Here is a 16757-nt window from a genome sequence, read left to right on the forward strand (position 1 = left end):
CCCGCAGCGGTCGCTGCCTGAGGTGCGGTGAGAGGCGCTTACTTACTGACAGCATGGCCGGTCATGTTACCGCCTAGCGATTTTAACACGTTAACGTTGCATAAATCCCCTCCTCCTGCGAGACTATCCGTAAGTTATGAGAAATCGTTTTGGAAATAACAATGATAAAGTCCCAAATTTACAAATAAACCCACGCCACTATCCTCCCCCCAGCAGCCACAAAACTAAATTTTCAGACAATCCCAAAGACGGCAGTTTTTCCTTAAAGACCAGGGATTTTTCCTCCAGTTGTCCATGGACGAACAGTAAGAAAAACAACGGTGGTAGCAGCAGAGTTAAATTCACTCTGCAGGGAGAAAGGATAGCCAGGGCACCGGGAACTGTTCACAACCAACAGGCAGAAAGAAAACCCCAGTACCCTAGCTCTACCTTTCCAATCCAATTTTCACAGAAGTAACAGTTACAGCAGGTATTTTCTTCAAAATATACGTTGTATTTCTCAGGTGAGGAAAAATTTCCACCTGCCAATCAGTATTCCTCTCAATACTATTAGGGTTTACAGAACAAAGTCTCTTTAGCAAAATGTCAGCACCTGCCAGCTCACCTGTCTGCAATTACACTAAACAAACCAGGTCTATCACAGAAGAGATTACAGAAACACTGTGGAGTTCCTAATTGGATTTTTGTTTTAAGCAAGTCCCTTTAGTATACTGTTAACCATGCAACTTCAGTACAGACAGTTCAATATCTGCACATGTTTAATGTCATACTTCGCATCACATCTTTTTTTGCTTTTAATGAGACATGGAAGTTCCTGAATCATGTACCTGACATTACAACTCAAAGTTTTACACAGCCTCATTTTGTAAGAAGTGACTGACTACATTGCTAAAGGCATCACAGTGAAAGAACAAAAAAAACCAACAAAAAAAAGACAGCTTTCAAAGGATGTTTTCCTCGCTGTTGATGTGAGAAGAGTTCTTCCACTCCAGGAGAGAATGCAATTATTTCAGATGGAAATATATTGTTTATTACTAAGGATTTCAGTAAAGAGGACTAAAATTAAAAACAAAAACTAAGTCTCAATTTATACAGCGATGAACAGAACCACTGATGCATTTTGCAGTATCATCCCCAAAACTCATTTTTGCAGTCTGTCAGAAGAAACACCCTAACTTTGAGAAGCTAAACTACACAGAGATCCTTAGTTACATATGGAGATGTGTTTTTTCAAAGGTTTAAGAATTGCACTGTTTGCATCAATCTTTATTGGCTCCAAATAAAAGTGTTGTCTTGAAAGCTTCCAAGTTCAGATTCTAAAGAAGGGCAATTAGAGTTTAGTCCCAAATGCATAAAATTTTCAACTAAATGTTACACAAATAACATTTATTTTTTCCACTGTTTATATTCTTATACAATTCTAAAAGCCAGCAATCATGAAAAGAAGACAAGAAACCTATGCAGAGAAACTCTACACTGACACATGGACAACACAAGGACACCAGTGACACCATCACTTCCTTTCTACAAGGGAAGATTTTTTTTTTTGTACTTCCAGCATTCACATACAAACTTCAAATCCTGAAAATAAATACCTGTCTCGGAGTACTTCACAAGCACCCCAAAGAAAACTATCTACAAATCATACATTCAGCTACTCTGTCATTTTCAACACTTCCAACAATCGTTGCTTTTACAAGTCTGAACTTCCATAGCTGGGAAAGTTGTGTGTCAGCTACATATTTAAGAAGCAATAATGCTTATCATCCAAATACACTTTCCACTGTCACGTGGCTTTACCTAACGCTGTTCTACAGATAGGAAAAGCTTAAGAGATTTGTGCAAAAGAATCACTGTCAGACTTGATTCATGGCTTCCTGATCGTGGGATCATACCATTACTTTGAAAGCAACTCAAAACCAGTCAGAGTACAGTTTGAACACTGACAATGGAATTCTGGTCCCCACACTAATCACTAGGAAGAAAGACCAGAATTTCACCCCGATATATAAAACCTTGTAGAGAAACATTAGTAAACAAAAGTTTTTAAGAGTCAGGAAAAACTATAAAAAATCCTTGTAAGTCATAAAAACCATTTCAATGTGAAATTTGTAAAATATCACCCTATTTATTCTCTAGGCTTTTCTAGCAACATATGACTTTATCATAACATATCTGTAGAAATCTGATGATTAAGTAACAATAATTTTTCTTAAATGTAGTTACTTAAACATTTGCCAGTTTGGAAAGTTGAGCCAAAGTCTCTTTACAGAGCAAAAAATTGCACACAATTTTCAACCTTCTCACTTCTGATTCTCCATGTCATTGAGGGTACGGCACATAACAGTCTGGAGGGGAGCCAATGCTGCTCACTGGGCTCCGGGTATTTGACTCATAAGAATTTGGAGCAATTCCAACCACACCATCGTTTTGAGGGGTTTCTCCTTTCAAAAAGTCATCGTCTTCATCTTCGGAAGTACCCTGCATAAATTTAAAAGGATCAGTAAGAGCAGAAAGATACTCCAGGTCTCTATTAAGATTTGGCAGAAGTAATGAATGCTGAGACCAAAAAGGGTATTTCTAAAATAAATTTTGAAATGTTGCAATAATCAAATTTGCTAATCAAAATGCTACAGGGAAGTTTACAAAGCTACCAGTTCACAAAGCTACAACACCATAAAGTATTTTTACACATTATCACAGGAAGGAAAGAAAAACACGTTTGAAGAACTCAAACAAAAATCTGACATAGGATAGACATTCTGCAAGAAGGTAAACAGACTACATAGGAGCTTTAGAAGGACATAATTCAGGACTTGGGTTGTACCACAATTGTCATGACTAGTTGGAATGGTAAGAAAATTAGAGGTAGGGAACTAAGTCGTATCTACAAAGTGGATTTCTCAGTGACATCAGCATGTCTATATTCTGAGAGCATTCATAAGCGTTCACAGTGATCCTGTGCTGCCAAACTAACTCCTCTGCAGAAGAGGGGAAAAGCGTTCTCAAAGCAAGGATGGATCAATTCCTAAAGCTTCCTAGTTTCAATCACAATTTCCCATAAATGTTTAGTGTACTCATATCTACTAAAAAAAAAAAAAAAATCCTGCAATAGAAGCAGCTGAGAGAGATTTGGCAAAAGCTGAACTGCATTTTGATCAGAAAAGATTACCCTTTTAATGGGTTTCTTCAGATTCTCAAGATCTTCAGCACTCAGCTCCTCCCAAAACTGATAAAAAGGATCAATAGTCTTCTTTGATCTGAAAGAGGAATTAAAACACAGTATGAGTTAGTGTATTCAGTAAAAGTTGTATGTATTTCATTTTAATAATATAAAATGCTTGGCATTTTGGTAGCCCTCTGTAGGGTTTTACAAACTATTCAATTAATCCCTATATAATCCCCAGTTAATCCCATAAAGAAATAACTCCATTTTGCTGATAGGTATAAATTACAGTTGTTTGCTTGAGGAGTTCTGATAGTCAGGTGTCCTAATTCCTAGCTGGGTATTTTTAACAGTTACGCTATGCTTGCAAATAAGCATAATTTTCTTCCAAATTTTTAGAAGATAATATTATATGGCTTCTTTTAGTAATTTCTACTTCTAAGAAAGGTCTCCCTTCAGGAAAGATGGATTTTTTTTTAAGAGACAAAAAAAGCCAGAATGTTGCCCTCTAACATAATAAGTGATTAAAACATCATCATGCTAGACATTCTGAAAAGCTGCAAATAATCCACTAGTCATTAAAAAAGCAACATATGTTAAATAAGCTGAAGTCTCCAATCAAGAAGCAATACACTCAAGGTGCAAAAAAACCAAATCAAAACAAACCAACAAAAAGTGACACAACACCATCACAGCTCCAACAAAATATGTATTAGGCTAACATTATGATACTTTAGAGACTGCTTAAAACAAGGAAAGTCAAAAGAAGAGTCACCAAACATTAACTAGACCTTCCAGGAATCTGGGTCCTGTTTCTTCTTCATCACTATATGTCACAGCGGGGGTAAATTTCAATTCAAACCTTTGACAATCTCTGGTTAAAATATGCAACATCAAAAGTACTAAATATCGGGAAATAAAGTGAACTGTAGAAACACTGACAGTTTCTTACACTTTTTAGTTCATTATTTTCTACAAGGCAGAAATGAGCTGATTATTTTCAAACTATACCTTTTGAGCATGTAGGGATCAAAGGGGAAGAAACTGTCAAGTGGGTTAGTGCATGTCTGCACAAGGTCACCCCCAGTGCCACTCCGAACAACTGGTATAAACTGCCTATTGTTCCTCTCGATAATTGTGTAGCAGAACACCAACTGGTATTTCCTTTAAAAAGTTAATAAAGAAAAGATAAGCATTTCTAGCACACAGAAGGCAAAAATTTCATACAGTATTAAAATACGAAGTTGGGTTTTTTTAAACAAACATCACTTCTATCATCTCCAACCAATACTAGGAGTTTTCAAGATAGTCACAAGGTAAGGAGTCTCATTATCTTCCTCTGCACTCCTATAAACTTCACTCCAAGTAGAATCATATTGGCTCCAACACAAAGCAATCAGTTTCATAGTACTGTAGGATTTTCATTGAAACTGAACCAGAATAAACTTATCCCACCTAGAATATGGGCAATGTTATATGAGTTCTCCTGGATAATACTCAATACTGTGCCTAACAAAACCCATGTTCTAAATACTGTGCCATTTTTAGATACACACACTTATCAAGCTGAAATTGAAATCAGTGAGTAGGTACCTGGTAATGGCAGCAAACAAGTTCACAACAGAGGGTATACAAATCTTCAGAGGGTTTAGCTGACACATGACAATGCGCTCAAAATTTAAACTCTGCAGATATGACAGACCTTCAAAATAAGAACAATTGACAAATAGAGGTTATAAGCTTAACTTAATTTCTAAGAATTTCCAGTCTGACCAGACTGCACTCCGCACAACACCACAAAAGCACATCCTAGGGTGCTCTTTTACAGTACAGATCTAGCCCACAGCTTGTTCAGCAGAAAATCTACTCTAAATAATGGTAACCTGCCACAGCTGAGGGAGCCTTCTAATACTATACTTACACACCCATTACAGGAACTGACAGAGGCACAGTCTCATCAAGAAAGATTATTAATTGAAGCCCACACTAGTTTTATACAGCTAGAATTCAAACATGCTCAGTAAGTGGGGCCAGAAATCAGTGTTGAGGAGTTATCTGCATTGTTTCCAACAATGGGGAAAAACAAGATTATTTAGCTTGGTAGCCCAACAGGTGTACAAACCATCTCATTTTATTTAGAGCACAACAACATAAACTTGCCATCAGATGCTTGACTGAATTGACCATTACAGAACACATCAACAGTAAAACTCGCAAATAAATCCCAATACCACTCAAACTCAATATACTCACCTTTCCTTAAGTTGCCATCCAAAAGCTGCTTATGACGGAAAATAAGCGTATAGAACACCGCCTGACATGTAGAATAAAATGGCCCATGGAGAGCTACATCACAGTAAGCATTAGCCCCTGTATCCTGATTATCAATGTATTTATGCATCCAGTTAACCAGAAGATCCAGGCATGCTTTTACTGTACTATAATGAAGGAAAAAAAACAAGTGTAAAAATAGTACCTGAAATGGTGTAGAAAAGATGTTAAACAAGTATTAAAGGATCTCAGTGGTTATAAAAACATCAGTAAGAAAATCTCATTGTCAAAAAGGAGATTCTGTTATGAGCTTTCTCCTTTATCTCAGCATCAAATGAATCAATGTATCAGCACTGAAAACCCCAATCAGTGAAAGCATAAGATGCCGGAAGAGATGAATTCATGAACGCATGTTGCATGTGAAACGCACAGTAAACAATTAGAATCCTGGGCTACAGGTAGGACATGGGAGGCATCTCTCTCTGTACAACAAGTAAGTCCAATACCAAATTAAGTTCAACACTGAAGTCACCGAGCCCACCCTGAACAGCATAAAAATACAGAATGTGTACATGCAAAAGATGACATTTTTGCCCATCTGCCAAAGTATTTTAATCCATCTGTATCAAAATACTTGAACACTTGACTTCCTTGTCTCAGTCTGCATAAAATGCCTAACATAGGGCATTAAAAATACCTGCTTCTGAACATCAGATATACCGGGCATTCATGACTCCACCTGAAGTCAACATAACCTACCCGTGCTCAGCATATCTTGGTAAGTGAAGGCTTAAACAGCAAGTCATGAATCCCAGCAATCATTAGTCTGCATCCTGTAAATGCAAAACTTTCCTGGAAACTTCAAGACAATACTGAAACAGTATTGTAGAAAGGACAAACAAGACTATTGATCTAGGCTTACTGGAAAAGCAGTGGGAATAGAAGACCAACACTGTGTGTGCATTCTGTGAATTCCATACTTAACCTCAGCAATCATCATAAATTGTTTGGTTCTGTTCATATATCAAAACAACTTACACAACTGGAATAAATTTAGCTCTTGCCAAGAAACTGCCAATATAACTCCCAGCAGTCTGCCTGATCACTGAAGGATTGTTTGGATCATGCAGTTTTTTCCAAAGATGGTCTAAAAATGCCTCAGCCAACCCCTGGAAACAAGATACACAGAAATCATGAGTTGTTATGCTGATGACACTGTTTAAGTAATAGATTCCTAATACTCAATTCCCACAATTTTCATAATGAAACCATAAAAAAAAAAATCTACCTATAACTGTAGTAAAGAACTATTCCTACACATGATGGAAGAGCACTCTTTTCTGTGTCTTTTTCTATATTAGTTGTAAAAGGAAATGGAAGCACAAGTCTAGGAAAAAGTCAGGAATAGAAACACAAGCAGCATTTAAAAACAAGAGCAGTAAGAAGGTAAACATGAAGTGACATGTTCACTGTCTCTTATAGCAGAAGAGGTCAGGGACATCCAATGAAAATAGCAGGAAGCTGAATTTAGAGAAACAAAAGTGATTCTTCACCTTAAATTGTTATATTGTGGAACTTTTTGCCACAGAAGTTCATGATGCCAAAAATTCGCATCAGTACAAAAAGCACAATATCATGAGGTATTTTCTCCTTTAATTTGTCCATCACGGGCTGTTACCATGAAAGAACACCACTTTGGCTCAGGAAGTTACTGGACTGCTGCTGGAGGCTGAAAGGGTATTCTAGCAAAGCACTGTAATGGGCCTGCCCCATTCTGATGTTCTTTCCAACGCATCCACTATTCCTCACTGTCAGAGACAGGGCGTTAGCTTAACTGGATCTTTAGCTACTCTTATGCCAAAAGTATGCATGTTCTTATTTTTATATGGTAAGAGAAAGAACAATAGTTTGCTTGAGATGTGAAAATGGGGGGGGAACAAACAGCAGACACAAATTTCAAATTGAAAGATACTGTCTGTGTTAGCTCTTAAGATAGTTTTGGGATGCTGAAGAAACTTGCTGGAGCACTGCGTCTCAGGTTCAAGAGTCCAACTGGTTCTTGTAAAAGAGGTCCGTTAACCAAGTTCCTTCACAATAGCTTAGATTCCATCTGTTTGCAGTTTATGAACAGCATGGGAAGAGCAACCACATAAAGAAAAACTTGAAGAAAGGAGTAACAGAGAAGAAAAAGAAAGCAAAGATACTAATGAATCCTGATGTACTATCTTCAGTCTAGAATTACAGCAGAAAACAACTATTTTTTGTAAAAAAAGCCAAAACAAGGATGCAGAAATGACAGAAGACACTGCATTTTAAAAACAGCTTCTACTCACCAATTTAAAGCTACAGATGTAAAACATGAAATATTGTACATGACATGAAGCATGGGTTGGTAAAATGAGCTTGTCAAAAACAGAAACCAGATCCCGATACAAATCCTTTGTGTTGTTGATATCAAGCTTGCCTATACAACAAAAAAATGAAAACAGAAAAAAATGAGACATTTCAGGTTTTTTTCCTGCCCTCATGCTGCAAAAGTGGCATTTTTATCTTTCTAAACCAGTAAGTAATATGTAAAGAAACACTGTCAAGCTGACTTCTAGGCTTATCTGACATCTAAAAAATATTTATAGTAAGACCTTTCAGGACTACTGGAACTTAAACAGTTCTATTTATAGTAACCTTTCAGGACTACTGGAACTTAAACAGTTCTACTGCTTTTTACATTGGTGCATAAGGAGAATACCTGTGTGTGCGCACGCACACATGTATAAAACCGGTAGTACACGCAAACTTTGCAATAATATGTTAATTCAGAAAAGCCAGAAGATAACACTAAGAAATAAATTACCTGACTTATGTGAAGAAGATACAGCAAAATGGTTTATAAATATTCTGTTTTAAATACATAAATCTAAGAAATTCAAACCCTTAATAAATGCCAGTGTAAGACATTTCTTTCAGGTTTTTTCCTGTAACACAAAGCCTTGCTGTAGCAATTCCAATTGAGTGATGCGGCTGGTTGTTTTAATCTACTTCCAGTCCTTGTGATGTTGAAAGGATCCGTAATTATAATACTCAAAGCAATACAATAGAGCAAATGATAAAACACTGTGGTTAATCAGAAAGTATTTCTAATCCCCTAAGTTTTGTAGCACAATGAAAAAACAAAACTCTATTTACCCATATACCCTGTAATGCCACAGTTCGGATACAGTGTCATATTTATATTATCAAAATGTCTCCAACTGAAGACTAGACCTTTAAAGTCACAAATGTACCTTTGCATCCTCTGCCAATAACACTGGGCAGAGGCAGGAATGTGGCCTGCAGCCTGCTGATGGCAGAATTCTGCCGCTAAAGGGTGAGGGCTCTATCTTGCAGCAGCAGAAAGCAAGAACTACTCTTGTTTTTCTTACTGTTTAGCAAAACAACAAATTTGGTTATAGCTCAAGTGTTCTTACCATCCACGTGGCAAACATCTTTAATATAGGAAAAGAGGATGGTCATCAAAATATCAAGGCGCTCTGCAAGTGGATGGGCCATTCTCTCACTACTGGAAGAGACAACTTTGTTTCCTTTTCTTTCTTCATCTTCCTCCTGGTAGATAAAATGGCAGTCATGCAGCTTTTATATACACAACATCACAAAGACATCAATTACAGGAAAAGTGAAACTAAATTTCTCTTTCAGTGATATGTTAAAGTTTTGTCCTTTTTTTGAAAAAGCAGTACCTAATTACACAGCTTAGTGTAAGCAAATTTTTGTAAACTAAGCCAACTACCATGAATTCTTTAATTAGCTTTATGTATACCTGCTTGTGTTTTTTACATAATTAAATTGATTCACTGCCTGTATGCTGGGTATTTACACGAATAAAGTCAACACCCGGAGAACACATCAATCATTTGTCAGCTGTTCAGGTTTCAAGAGCTGTGTGCAGTGCAGTAACGACATAGCAATAATGTATTCCTACACTGCCTCAGTTTGCAGTGCAGTTAACAACAAAGCAATCACGTATTCCTACACTGTCTTAGTTCAGAGTCAGTTCACTTTTCAAAAGTGAAAATTTTACTAAAAAAATTTTAGTAGAAAAAGATAGCCAACCATGTCGAAAAGTCCCTCCTCTGTAGATTTTTCCTCACTATCAGAGTTATTAGCAGTTTCTTCAGCATCTTCAATATCTTGCTGTGGAGTACTAACCTACAGTTGCAAACAAGAAATTAAATTTTATAAGATCGTGACAATAATGTGAAACCTTTTAAAATTATTTATATAAGAAAGGACAACACAAGTAATTTCTAGACTAGATCTTGTCCTTGACTAAATAAACATTTTACAAGGGAATGATTATGTATGCAATACACAAACACACACTCCAAACTGCCTGAAACTTTACCTCCAGAATATAAGCTTTCCCCAGACTGTTACATGCTGAGATTCTCCAAAATAAAAGGCCTTGATCATTTACAATGCTACTCCTCCTGTCTTTTTTAAGACTGTAAATCCTTTTACTTCAAAGGGATGATAAAACAGATCAGCCACACAAAGAGAAGCACATTCTCTGCACATCAGCACTGATCACCATGAAACAGTTATTTTGATTCTGGCATGGAGATTCCATGCAGGGTATAACAGTACACATCACACAGTTACCCTCAGGTGTGGGAACATCTTAAGACTGGGAATGGAGTGTAAATTTGGTTGGGTTTATACTCATGATCACGAGCACTACTGCAACATTATTTTTTTGTTGAGCTTAACGCTGAAGCATATTTAATTTCTTACTCTGTGTTAACACCAAGCTTCCTTAAAAAATGATACAGAACAAACTTACATCCAACTTTAACAGCTTTTCAATAATAAGCTCCAGAATTTGAAGCCTCAGAGTTGGAAGGTACACCGTAACTCGTAGCAGGTTATGAACATAACATTCCTATAACACAAAATTAATTGATATCTATAATAATGTTAACAGAAAGTCTCAGTTCTGCCAAGGATTTTTAGAAAACAAGTTTCTTAATTTGTTATCTAAAAAGCCAGTAATAGGTTTAAACAGACTGTATTCAATCTAGAATAAGTTAATGTATAAGCCAAACATCAACTTTCAATTGTTAAGCTATGTTATCATTAACTTCTTAATCTACTATTTCCATGCAAATTTTTCTAACTATCCCTAGACAGAATGAGTATAAATATTCTATAAGAAAAGTTATTCATTTCCATAGGAGTTTATATCTAAACTTTCTCTAGGAAAATTAAAACAACAAGCATATTCCTCACTACATCTAGAACCAGACCCAGTAGAACTGGAGTTTAAAGTGAGACTAAATACATCTTTATTTCAGGTTATTATAATATACTGACAACAATTCTAAATTCCACAGGTAAGTCTCCTCAGAGTCGTTCTGATTATAATTCAAACAGGTTAACAGACAAATGTGCATGTGCCCACCCATGTATACACACGTATGTACAAAAGACAACGTTGCAACTTTCATACATCAAAACTGTCAAGTCAATACATAAAATTAGTTAAAGTGCCACACTGAAGTACACCATAGTCTCTTTGTGAATATGCATTATAACACAACCTTTAATTACATGAGCACATATGATTTTTCCACAGGCCATCTGGCTCAGTACATAAAATGGACAGAGCTAGTTTAATGAGAATGTATAAATTGGAAATATTTAAAAACAATGCATGGACCATATTTTTATTACATTTCATTCAAACCTCGCCCTGAAAACAGTTATGAATTTCTTCACAACTTGCTCCTCACAGAGCTGCTAAATAAATAAATAAATAAATAAAAATTCTTCTCCTAACACCATGTAAGAGCTATTATCCCCCTCATTTTACAGATAGGGAACTGATGCCCAAAGTTATATCTGGATTTAAAAAAAAAAAAAAAAAAAAAATATAAAAACAGCAAGGTATAGAAAGAACTTTGGGGGTTCTTCAGCACTTGGTAAGTTCGAAACACAGCCCCAGTTGAACTTGGCTGGTGGAGGAGGACTCTGCCTTTCTGTAAAAAAAAGTGCCAACATATCAAGTTGGAACAAGTAAATACAAAGATCACACAAGAGCTGTAAACCTGTCAAAAGTTTCCAGCTTGTTTTTCACCACACATGAGCACTATACCAAAGATGTAATAAAACAACTTAACACCCTACACTACTAGCAACCTGGATTTCACCTATAACATCCATTGCTTTCTGTCTGCTTATCAAAGCCCCTGTTCTTCTAATAAATACTTTCCAGTTTTGACAACAAACGAGACAGGTATCCTACCGTCTCCTTACTATACAACCCTGAGATTCATCGTCAAAGAGGTCCATCTTGTGCATTGATTAAGAAAGCAATCCTGTGGAAAAGATATGCAGTTATGTCATTAAAGACTAGCATAATGCTTATGCACAAGGAACTTAAGTATGCTTGGATAACCTTATACTAAAACAGACACACCCATACATCTATTAAAAAAATAACAATAATCTTAAACAATACACTCAAAAATCTGCATTCAACACCACCAAATCAGTTGTCATACTATAGAGTATATATTTATATACATTAAAAAACAAGTGAACAAATAAACAAAAATATTCACAGCTCTTACCAGAGTCCTTTCTGATTTATTAATGAAAGGAAAGTTTTCCACAAGTATCGGCATGAGAAATTGTGGTGTCCTACAATTTAAAAGAAAACAACAAAAAACAAACAAACAAAAAAACCAACCAAAAGTTATAGGTTATTCTGAGAGCAAATATTGAAGCTCCAGCACTCTAAAGACAGACTAGAATAAGCTTATTTCACAGTAACTTTATTTTAAGGTAAGTAATTCTATAAAATCTGTTTTTGCAAGGATCACAGAACAGATAGTAAGTGGCAAACTTTCACTGTGGACTTATTAGAAGCCACTTCAAATACATTGCTATAAACACGACTTTACCTACTTCCTATTTCCATTAACAGGATTTTCAGCTGCTGATGCCTATGGAAATTTCATAATGATTGGATACAGCATTCCATCGGTTAGTGAATATTAGGAAAAAATCATGCAATGAAACTAAGTATTATACTTCAGTTAAGAGGAAAAAAAAACAAAACCAATTCATCAGTTCACAAGCTTTAAATCTGCAAGGAAAGGGCATACAAAACACAGGATTATATACTTACGAAGGAACATATCTTGCAACAGTTTGCAATGCTCTATGGCATGTATTAAAGTTTTCAGAAAGGTCTAGAGAAAGAAAAAAGTACTCTTATGCAGAAAACTAAATCAGGAACCAGCAAAAACAGTTCATATAAACTAAACATCTTAAAGCATCCCAAGGAAATTGCATTTGCCAAAATGTTGGGGTTTATTTGGGTGGGTTTTTTTTTTTTTTTGAAGTTGAACTGCCTTACTACCAAAATAAGCATGAAAAGTAATTCCAAATAAAATTCATGGCATCACAATCAATAAACTCTGAATGCACTGCCAGCTCCAAGGCCAGGTATTGTTGTTATACGCTCTCATACTGAACGCTAAACTTGGAATCCAAAATTTATGCCACAATACACAAATATTTAGAAGATATGTTAAATCCAAGTCTGTAACAAGAAAAAAATCTATCTAAAGATTATGCCTCATTTTCACAAGAGTCAAATAAACAGAGAGGGACGTTGAGGTGCTGGAGCGTGTCCAGAGAAGGGCAACGAGGCTGGTGAGGGGTCTGGAGAACAAGTCTTATGAGGAGCGGCTGAGGGAGCTGGGGTTGTTTAGCCTGGAGAAAAGGAGGCTGAGGGGAGACCTCATCGCTCTCTACAACTACCTGAAAGGAGGTTGTAGCGAGGTGGGTGTTGGTCTTTTCTCTGAAGTAACAAGTGATAGGACGAGAGGAAATGGCCTCAAGTTGCAGCAGGGGAGGTTTAGATTGGATGTAAGGAAAAATTTCTTTACTGAAAGAGTGGTGAAACATTGGAACAGGCTGCCCAGGGAAGTGGTGGAGTCCCCATCCCTGGAGGTATTTAAAAGACGTGTAGATGAGGCGCTTAGGGACATGGTTTAGTGGGCATGGTGGTGTTGGGTTGACGGTTGGACTCGATGATCTTAGAGGTCTTTTCCAACCTCAATGATTCTATGATTCTATGATAATTAGGCTTCTATAACAGGCTTTTTTTGTCCCAAGTGTGTCACAAGTGAACAGCAGAAGAGTAGTTGGGTCATCACAAGCAGAACTGAAGTTTATTCCAGCATTCAAGATAAGAAAACATGAAATTCTTGAAAGACATTTAGCTATCTGTTTGCCTTACCAATAAACACACTAATTATGTGGCATTTTTGTTTTAAACATCAATTGTATTTGAGCTTACCACAGGCAGATGACAAAAAGAAGACTCAAGAATCTCCCAAACTACCTACTTTTATTGAGGTAAATAAAATGGAAAACAAACAACTCCTAACTTTCCGTTGGCTTTGAAACAATCTAGGACTAGGAATGTTTTCCTATGCATTGTCTTATTCCTACAGATACTGCACCGATAGGAATATTTTGAAAGTAACAAGGAGTGGGTCACCACACCACTGAAAATCTTTGACTTGGGAATTTAAGGATGTACTGTTTCTTCATGTTTTACATTAACTCAGCTAAATTAATTTTGTAAAAAAGGAGCAACATGCACTGTATACTTCTTTAGTAAAGGTATTACAGCAGGATATGTAAGCCATGCTTCCTGTATACTCACTTTCATCATCGTCATCAGAATCTGAAATATCCACATCATCTTCTCTGATGGTTATTCGAGCTAGCAAAAAGTGAGATTATTATATCAAAACTGTACAAATCTTACAGGTAACAGTTTCAATGCCAAATCAAACACACTGGACAACAATCTTCATCAGAGCTAAAGCATCAAAGTTATCCACAAAACTCTCTAAAATAAGCAGAAGCTCATCAAAAAGCCTGTTTCATTCACAGAACCAGGAGGTTCTTGAGACCATCTGACATAATCCTTACTGCAGCTTTTGGTTTTTAGTAATAACAACGTTATACAGTTCATCCCTTTCCAAGACATCTTCATAAATGGGGTCTGTATTAGCCACTAGAATATGCCTTCTAAAATCTAGGTACAGAAAACTATCTGTATCACAATTCAACCATTCAAATTAAGAAAGTAATCAACAGGAAAAAAAAAACCAACCCAATAATTAATTGTGTCATGCATTATATTTATACATAATTTATCTAGGAAAGATGTTTTGATAAGCAAACACTGAAGAATAAGAGAAAAGTAACTTACGGGGGACAAACTGTGATACAATCATCCGGAGGCATGGCCTAAGATGGACAGTTTGTGCTGACACTAGATTGCCAAGAAAACCCAGATATTCTTCCACTACCTCTCGGCTTCTTCTCAACCACGGCAGCTTCTGAAAGTAAGCAATGACCAAGATGTCAAAGAAAGACATTTTGAGTACAAAACTCTTAATCTTCCCATATAACAAGCAGATATTTACCAGCAAAATGCTGACCAGTTGTTCAAGCTCTTTGGTCAAATATGCAACAGAAGCTCGAAATTCATGCAGCCAATTAATGATCTGGGCATCCTTAAAATAAGCAGAAAAAATAGATAACTATTCCAATAAACAGTATAACCTACTACTAAAAAATAACAAAATCCTTAAAATAAAAAGTCAAAGATTAAGATTGTAAATAGAAATTATTTTCATGTTAACATGCAAGGAATTTCTTTACGTTTGTGTCCTCACCAGTGAAAGTTCTTGAATGTAAGAATAAATGCATACCAACTCCTAAACCAACAGCCTGCCTGGAAGGCTTAAGTTACTGACTGAGCAAGGCATGCAAACCTCACTCACACAGAACATATTTAAAAGAAATGGCATTCGAACTTAATTTTCTTTTCTTTTTGCTCTAGTTTAAGCAGAAGGGACATTCAAGTCTTGAAATAAGAGAAATACTGGAACTGGTAGCAAAGCTACACAGAGAATTTTACACTGATTTTGCCTGTATACACCAAAAGGCCTACTAAAAACAAAGTATTTTACAAAATGTCCTCTTTAAAGAGAAAAGGAACTCAATATAGCATTATGCTTCCCACAGCATTCTTCTCACAGCTTTGTGGTTTAATTAAAAGGGAAAAAAGAAAAAAGAAAAAAAAAGGAAAAAGAAAGACAGCAAATGTGGTGGGTACTCACAGCTATACAGAAGAGCCATGAAACTATACTTCTGGGTATAACTACTAAATGCATCTGTACCTTACTGCTTAATTAAACAAGTTTTTAGTGAGAACAGGAGAAGGTAAAAATTCATGCAACTTAAAGGCTGTGAAAGTCAGAAACCACAGTTTGATCTACATAAGTAATCTGTGAAGGCACCATCTTTCTAGGTCACTGATGCTTATCTGGAACAAAGAAAGACCCCATCACAAAGCAAAAAGTTTCTCGCCCTAGAGCAGAGTCCATAAGCATGAGATATCATTTATCAAGTTTCTGCATATAAGATATATACGTGTATAAACAGACAATTGCTTTTTTTTTTTCATTTAGAGTTTTAATTCCGATAGTTTCCACAAAGCAAAAAGCTGTTAAATGCAGCTAAACGTTTAAAGCAAAGGATTGGGGTAAGCACCAGAATGACTTGTCTGATGACTACACTCAGACAGCAGCCGAACTTTAAACCATCAGACCCCTTACTACCACGACTCTTACCTTTATGTCTGGATCTGACAGCTGATGCTTTAATAACTCAAAATCTGTGGTCTCACCCTAGCAGGGGAAAGAAAAGTAAGTAAATAACACTCGTATTTTTTCCAGCAAAAAAATAAAAATTTCATCAACGTATCTGAACAACCCAATGTTGTTTAACAGTAACATGAAGAACACAAGTACGCGGGGACGCTCAAGGAAGGCTGAAGCAGCAGTAACAGAACGCCCTCCCTGAAAGACAACTGAAGCCGCTGGGTCACGTTTAGCTGCTCTCCCTGTAGACACAGTTATGATCGCTTTTCACCCTTTGGCGAAAGCTAGGCTTTACAGGACGTCACTTGGGTTGACTCACAGGGGAAATTTTTTCACTCGCGCAGCAATACCGCCTGGCAGAAGCCTACAGCACTCAGCCGCCTTCGGGTTTTTTCCCTAAGCCTTCAGACGCGGTCTTGTGCAAGACGAAACGAGCCTTCACACTGAAATTACAGCCCGGGAACTAGTGCACCGGCAACGCACGCGGCCTGGAAGGAGAGGAGCCACCCGAGAAGAGCCGCGACGGCCGGCGGGGCGGAGCCGCAGGCACCTTTTCGCGCTTCAGCCAG

The 16757-nt window shown here is 36.8% G+C and overlaps 1 protein-coding gene across 2 annotated transcripts; it reads right to left on the reverse strand.

Annotated features, from left to right (window-relative positions):
• Positions 1-1250: 1250 nt before the first annotated feature.
• Positions 1251-16631, reverse strand: RRN3 (RRN3 homolog, RNA polymerase I transcription factor). Of its 2 annotated transcripts, none has more exons than XM_019472682.1 (17): positions 16508-16631; positions 16159-16215; positions 14947-15036; positions 14730-14859; positions 14175-14234; positions 12624-12687; positions 12064-12133; positions 10275-10373; positions 9545-9640; positions 8902-9037; positions 7771-7901; positions 6476-6606; positions 5420-5604; positions 4760-4868; positions 4178-4330; positions 3173-3260; positions 1251-2481 (listed from the first exon to the last, which is right to left on the reverse strand). In XM_019472682.1, exons 4-17 carry the CDS (start codon positions 14752-14754, stop codon positions 2323-2325), a joined length of 1506 nt encoding a protein of 501 aa, XP_019328227.1. In that variant the 5' UTR covers positions 14755-14859; positions 14947-15036; positions 16159-16215; positions 16508-16631; the 3' UTR covers positions 1251-2322. The 2 variants fall into 2 exon arrangements, with proteins under 2 accessions (XP_019328227.1, XP_019328226.1); XM_019472681.1 differs by having other exon boundaries at positions 16460-16631.
• Positions 16632-16757: the final 126 nt, after the last annotated feature.

This window comes from Aptenodytes forsteri, unplaced genomic scaffold (assembly GCF_000699145.1).
Source record: "Aptenodytes forsteri isolate BGI_AS27 unplaced genomic scaffold, ASM69914v1 Scaffold84, whole genome shotgun sequence".
Lineage (NCBI taxonomy): Eukaryota > Metazoa > Chordata > Aves > Sphenisciformes > Spheniscidae > Aptenodytes > Aptenodytes forsteri.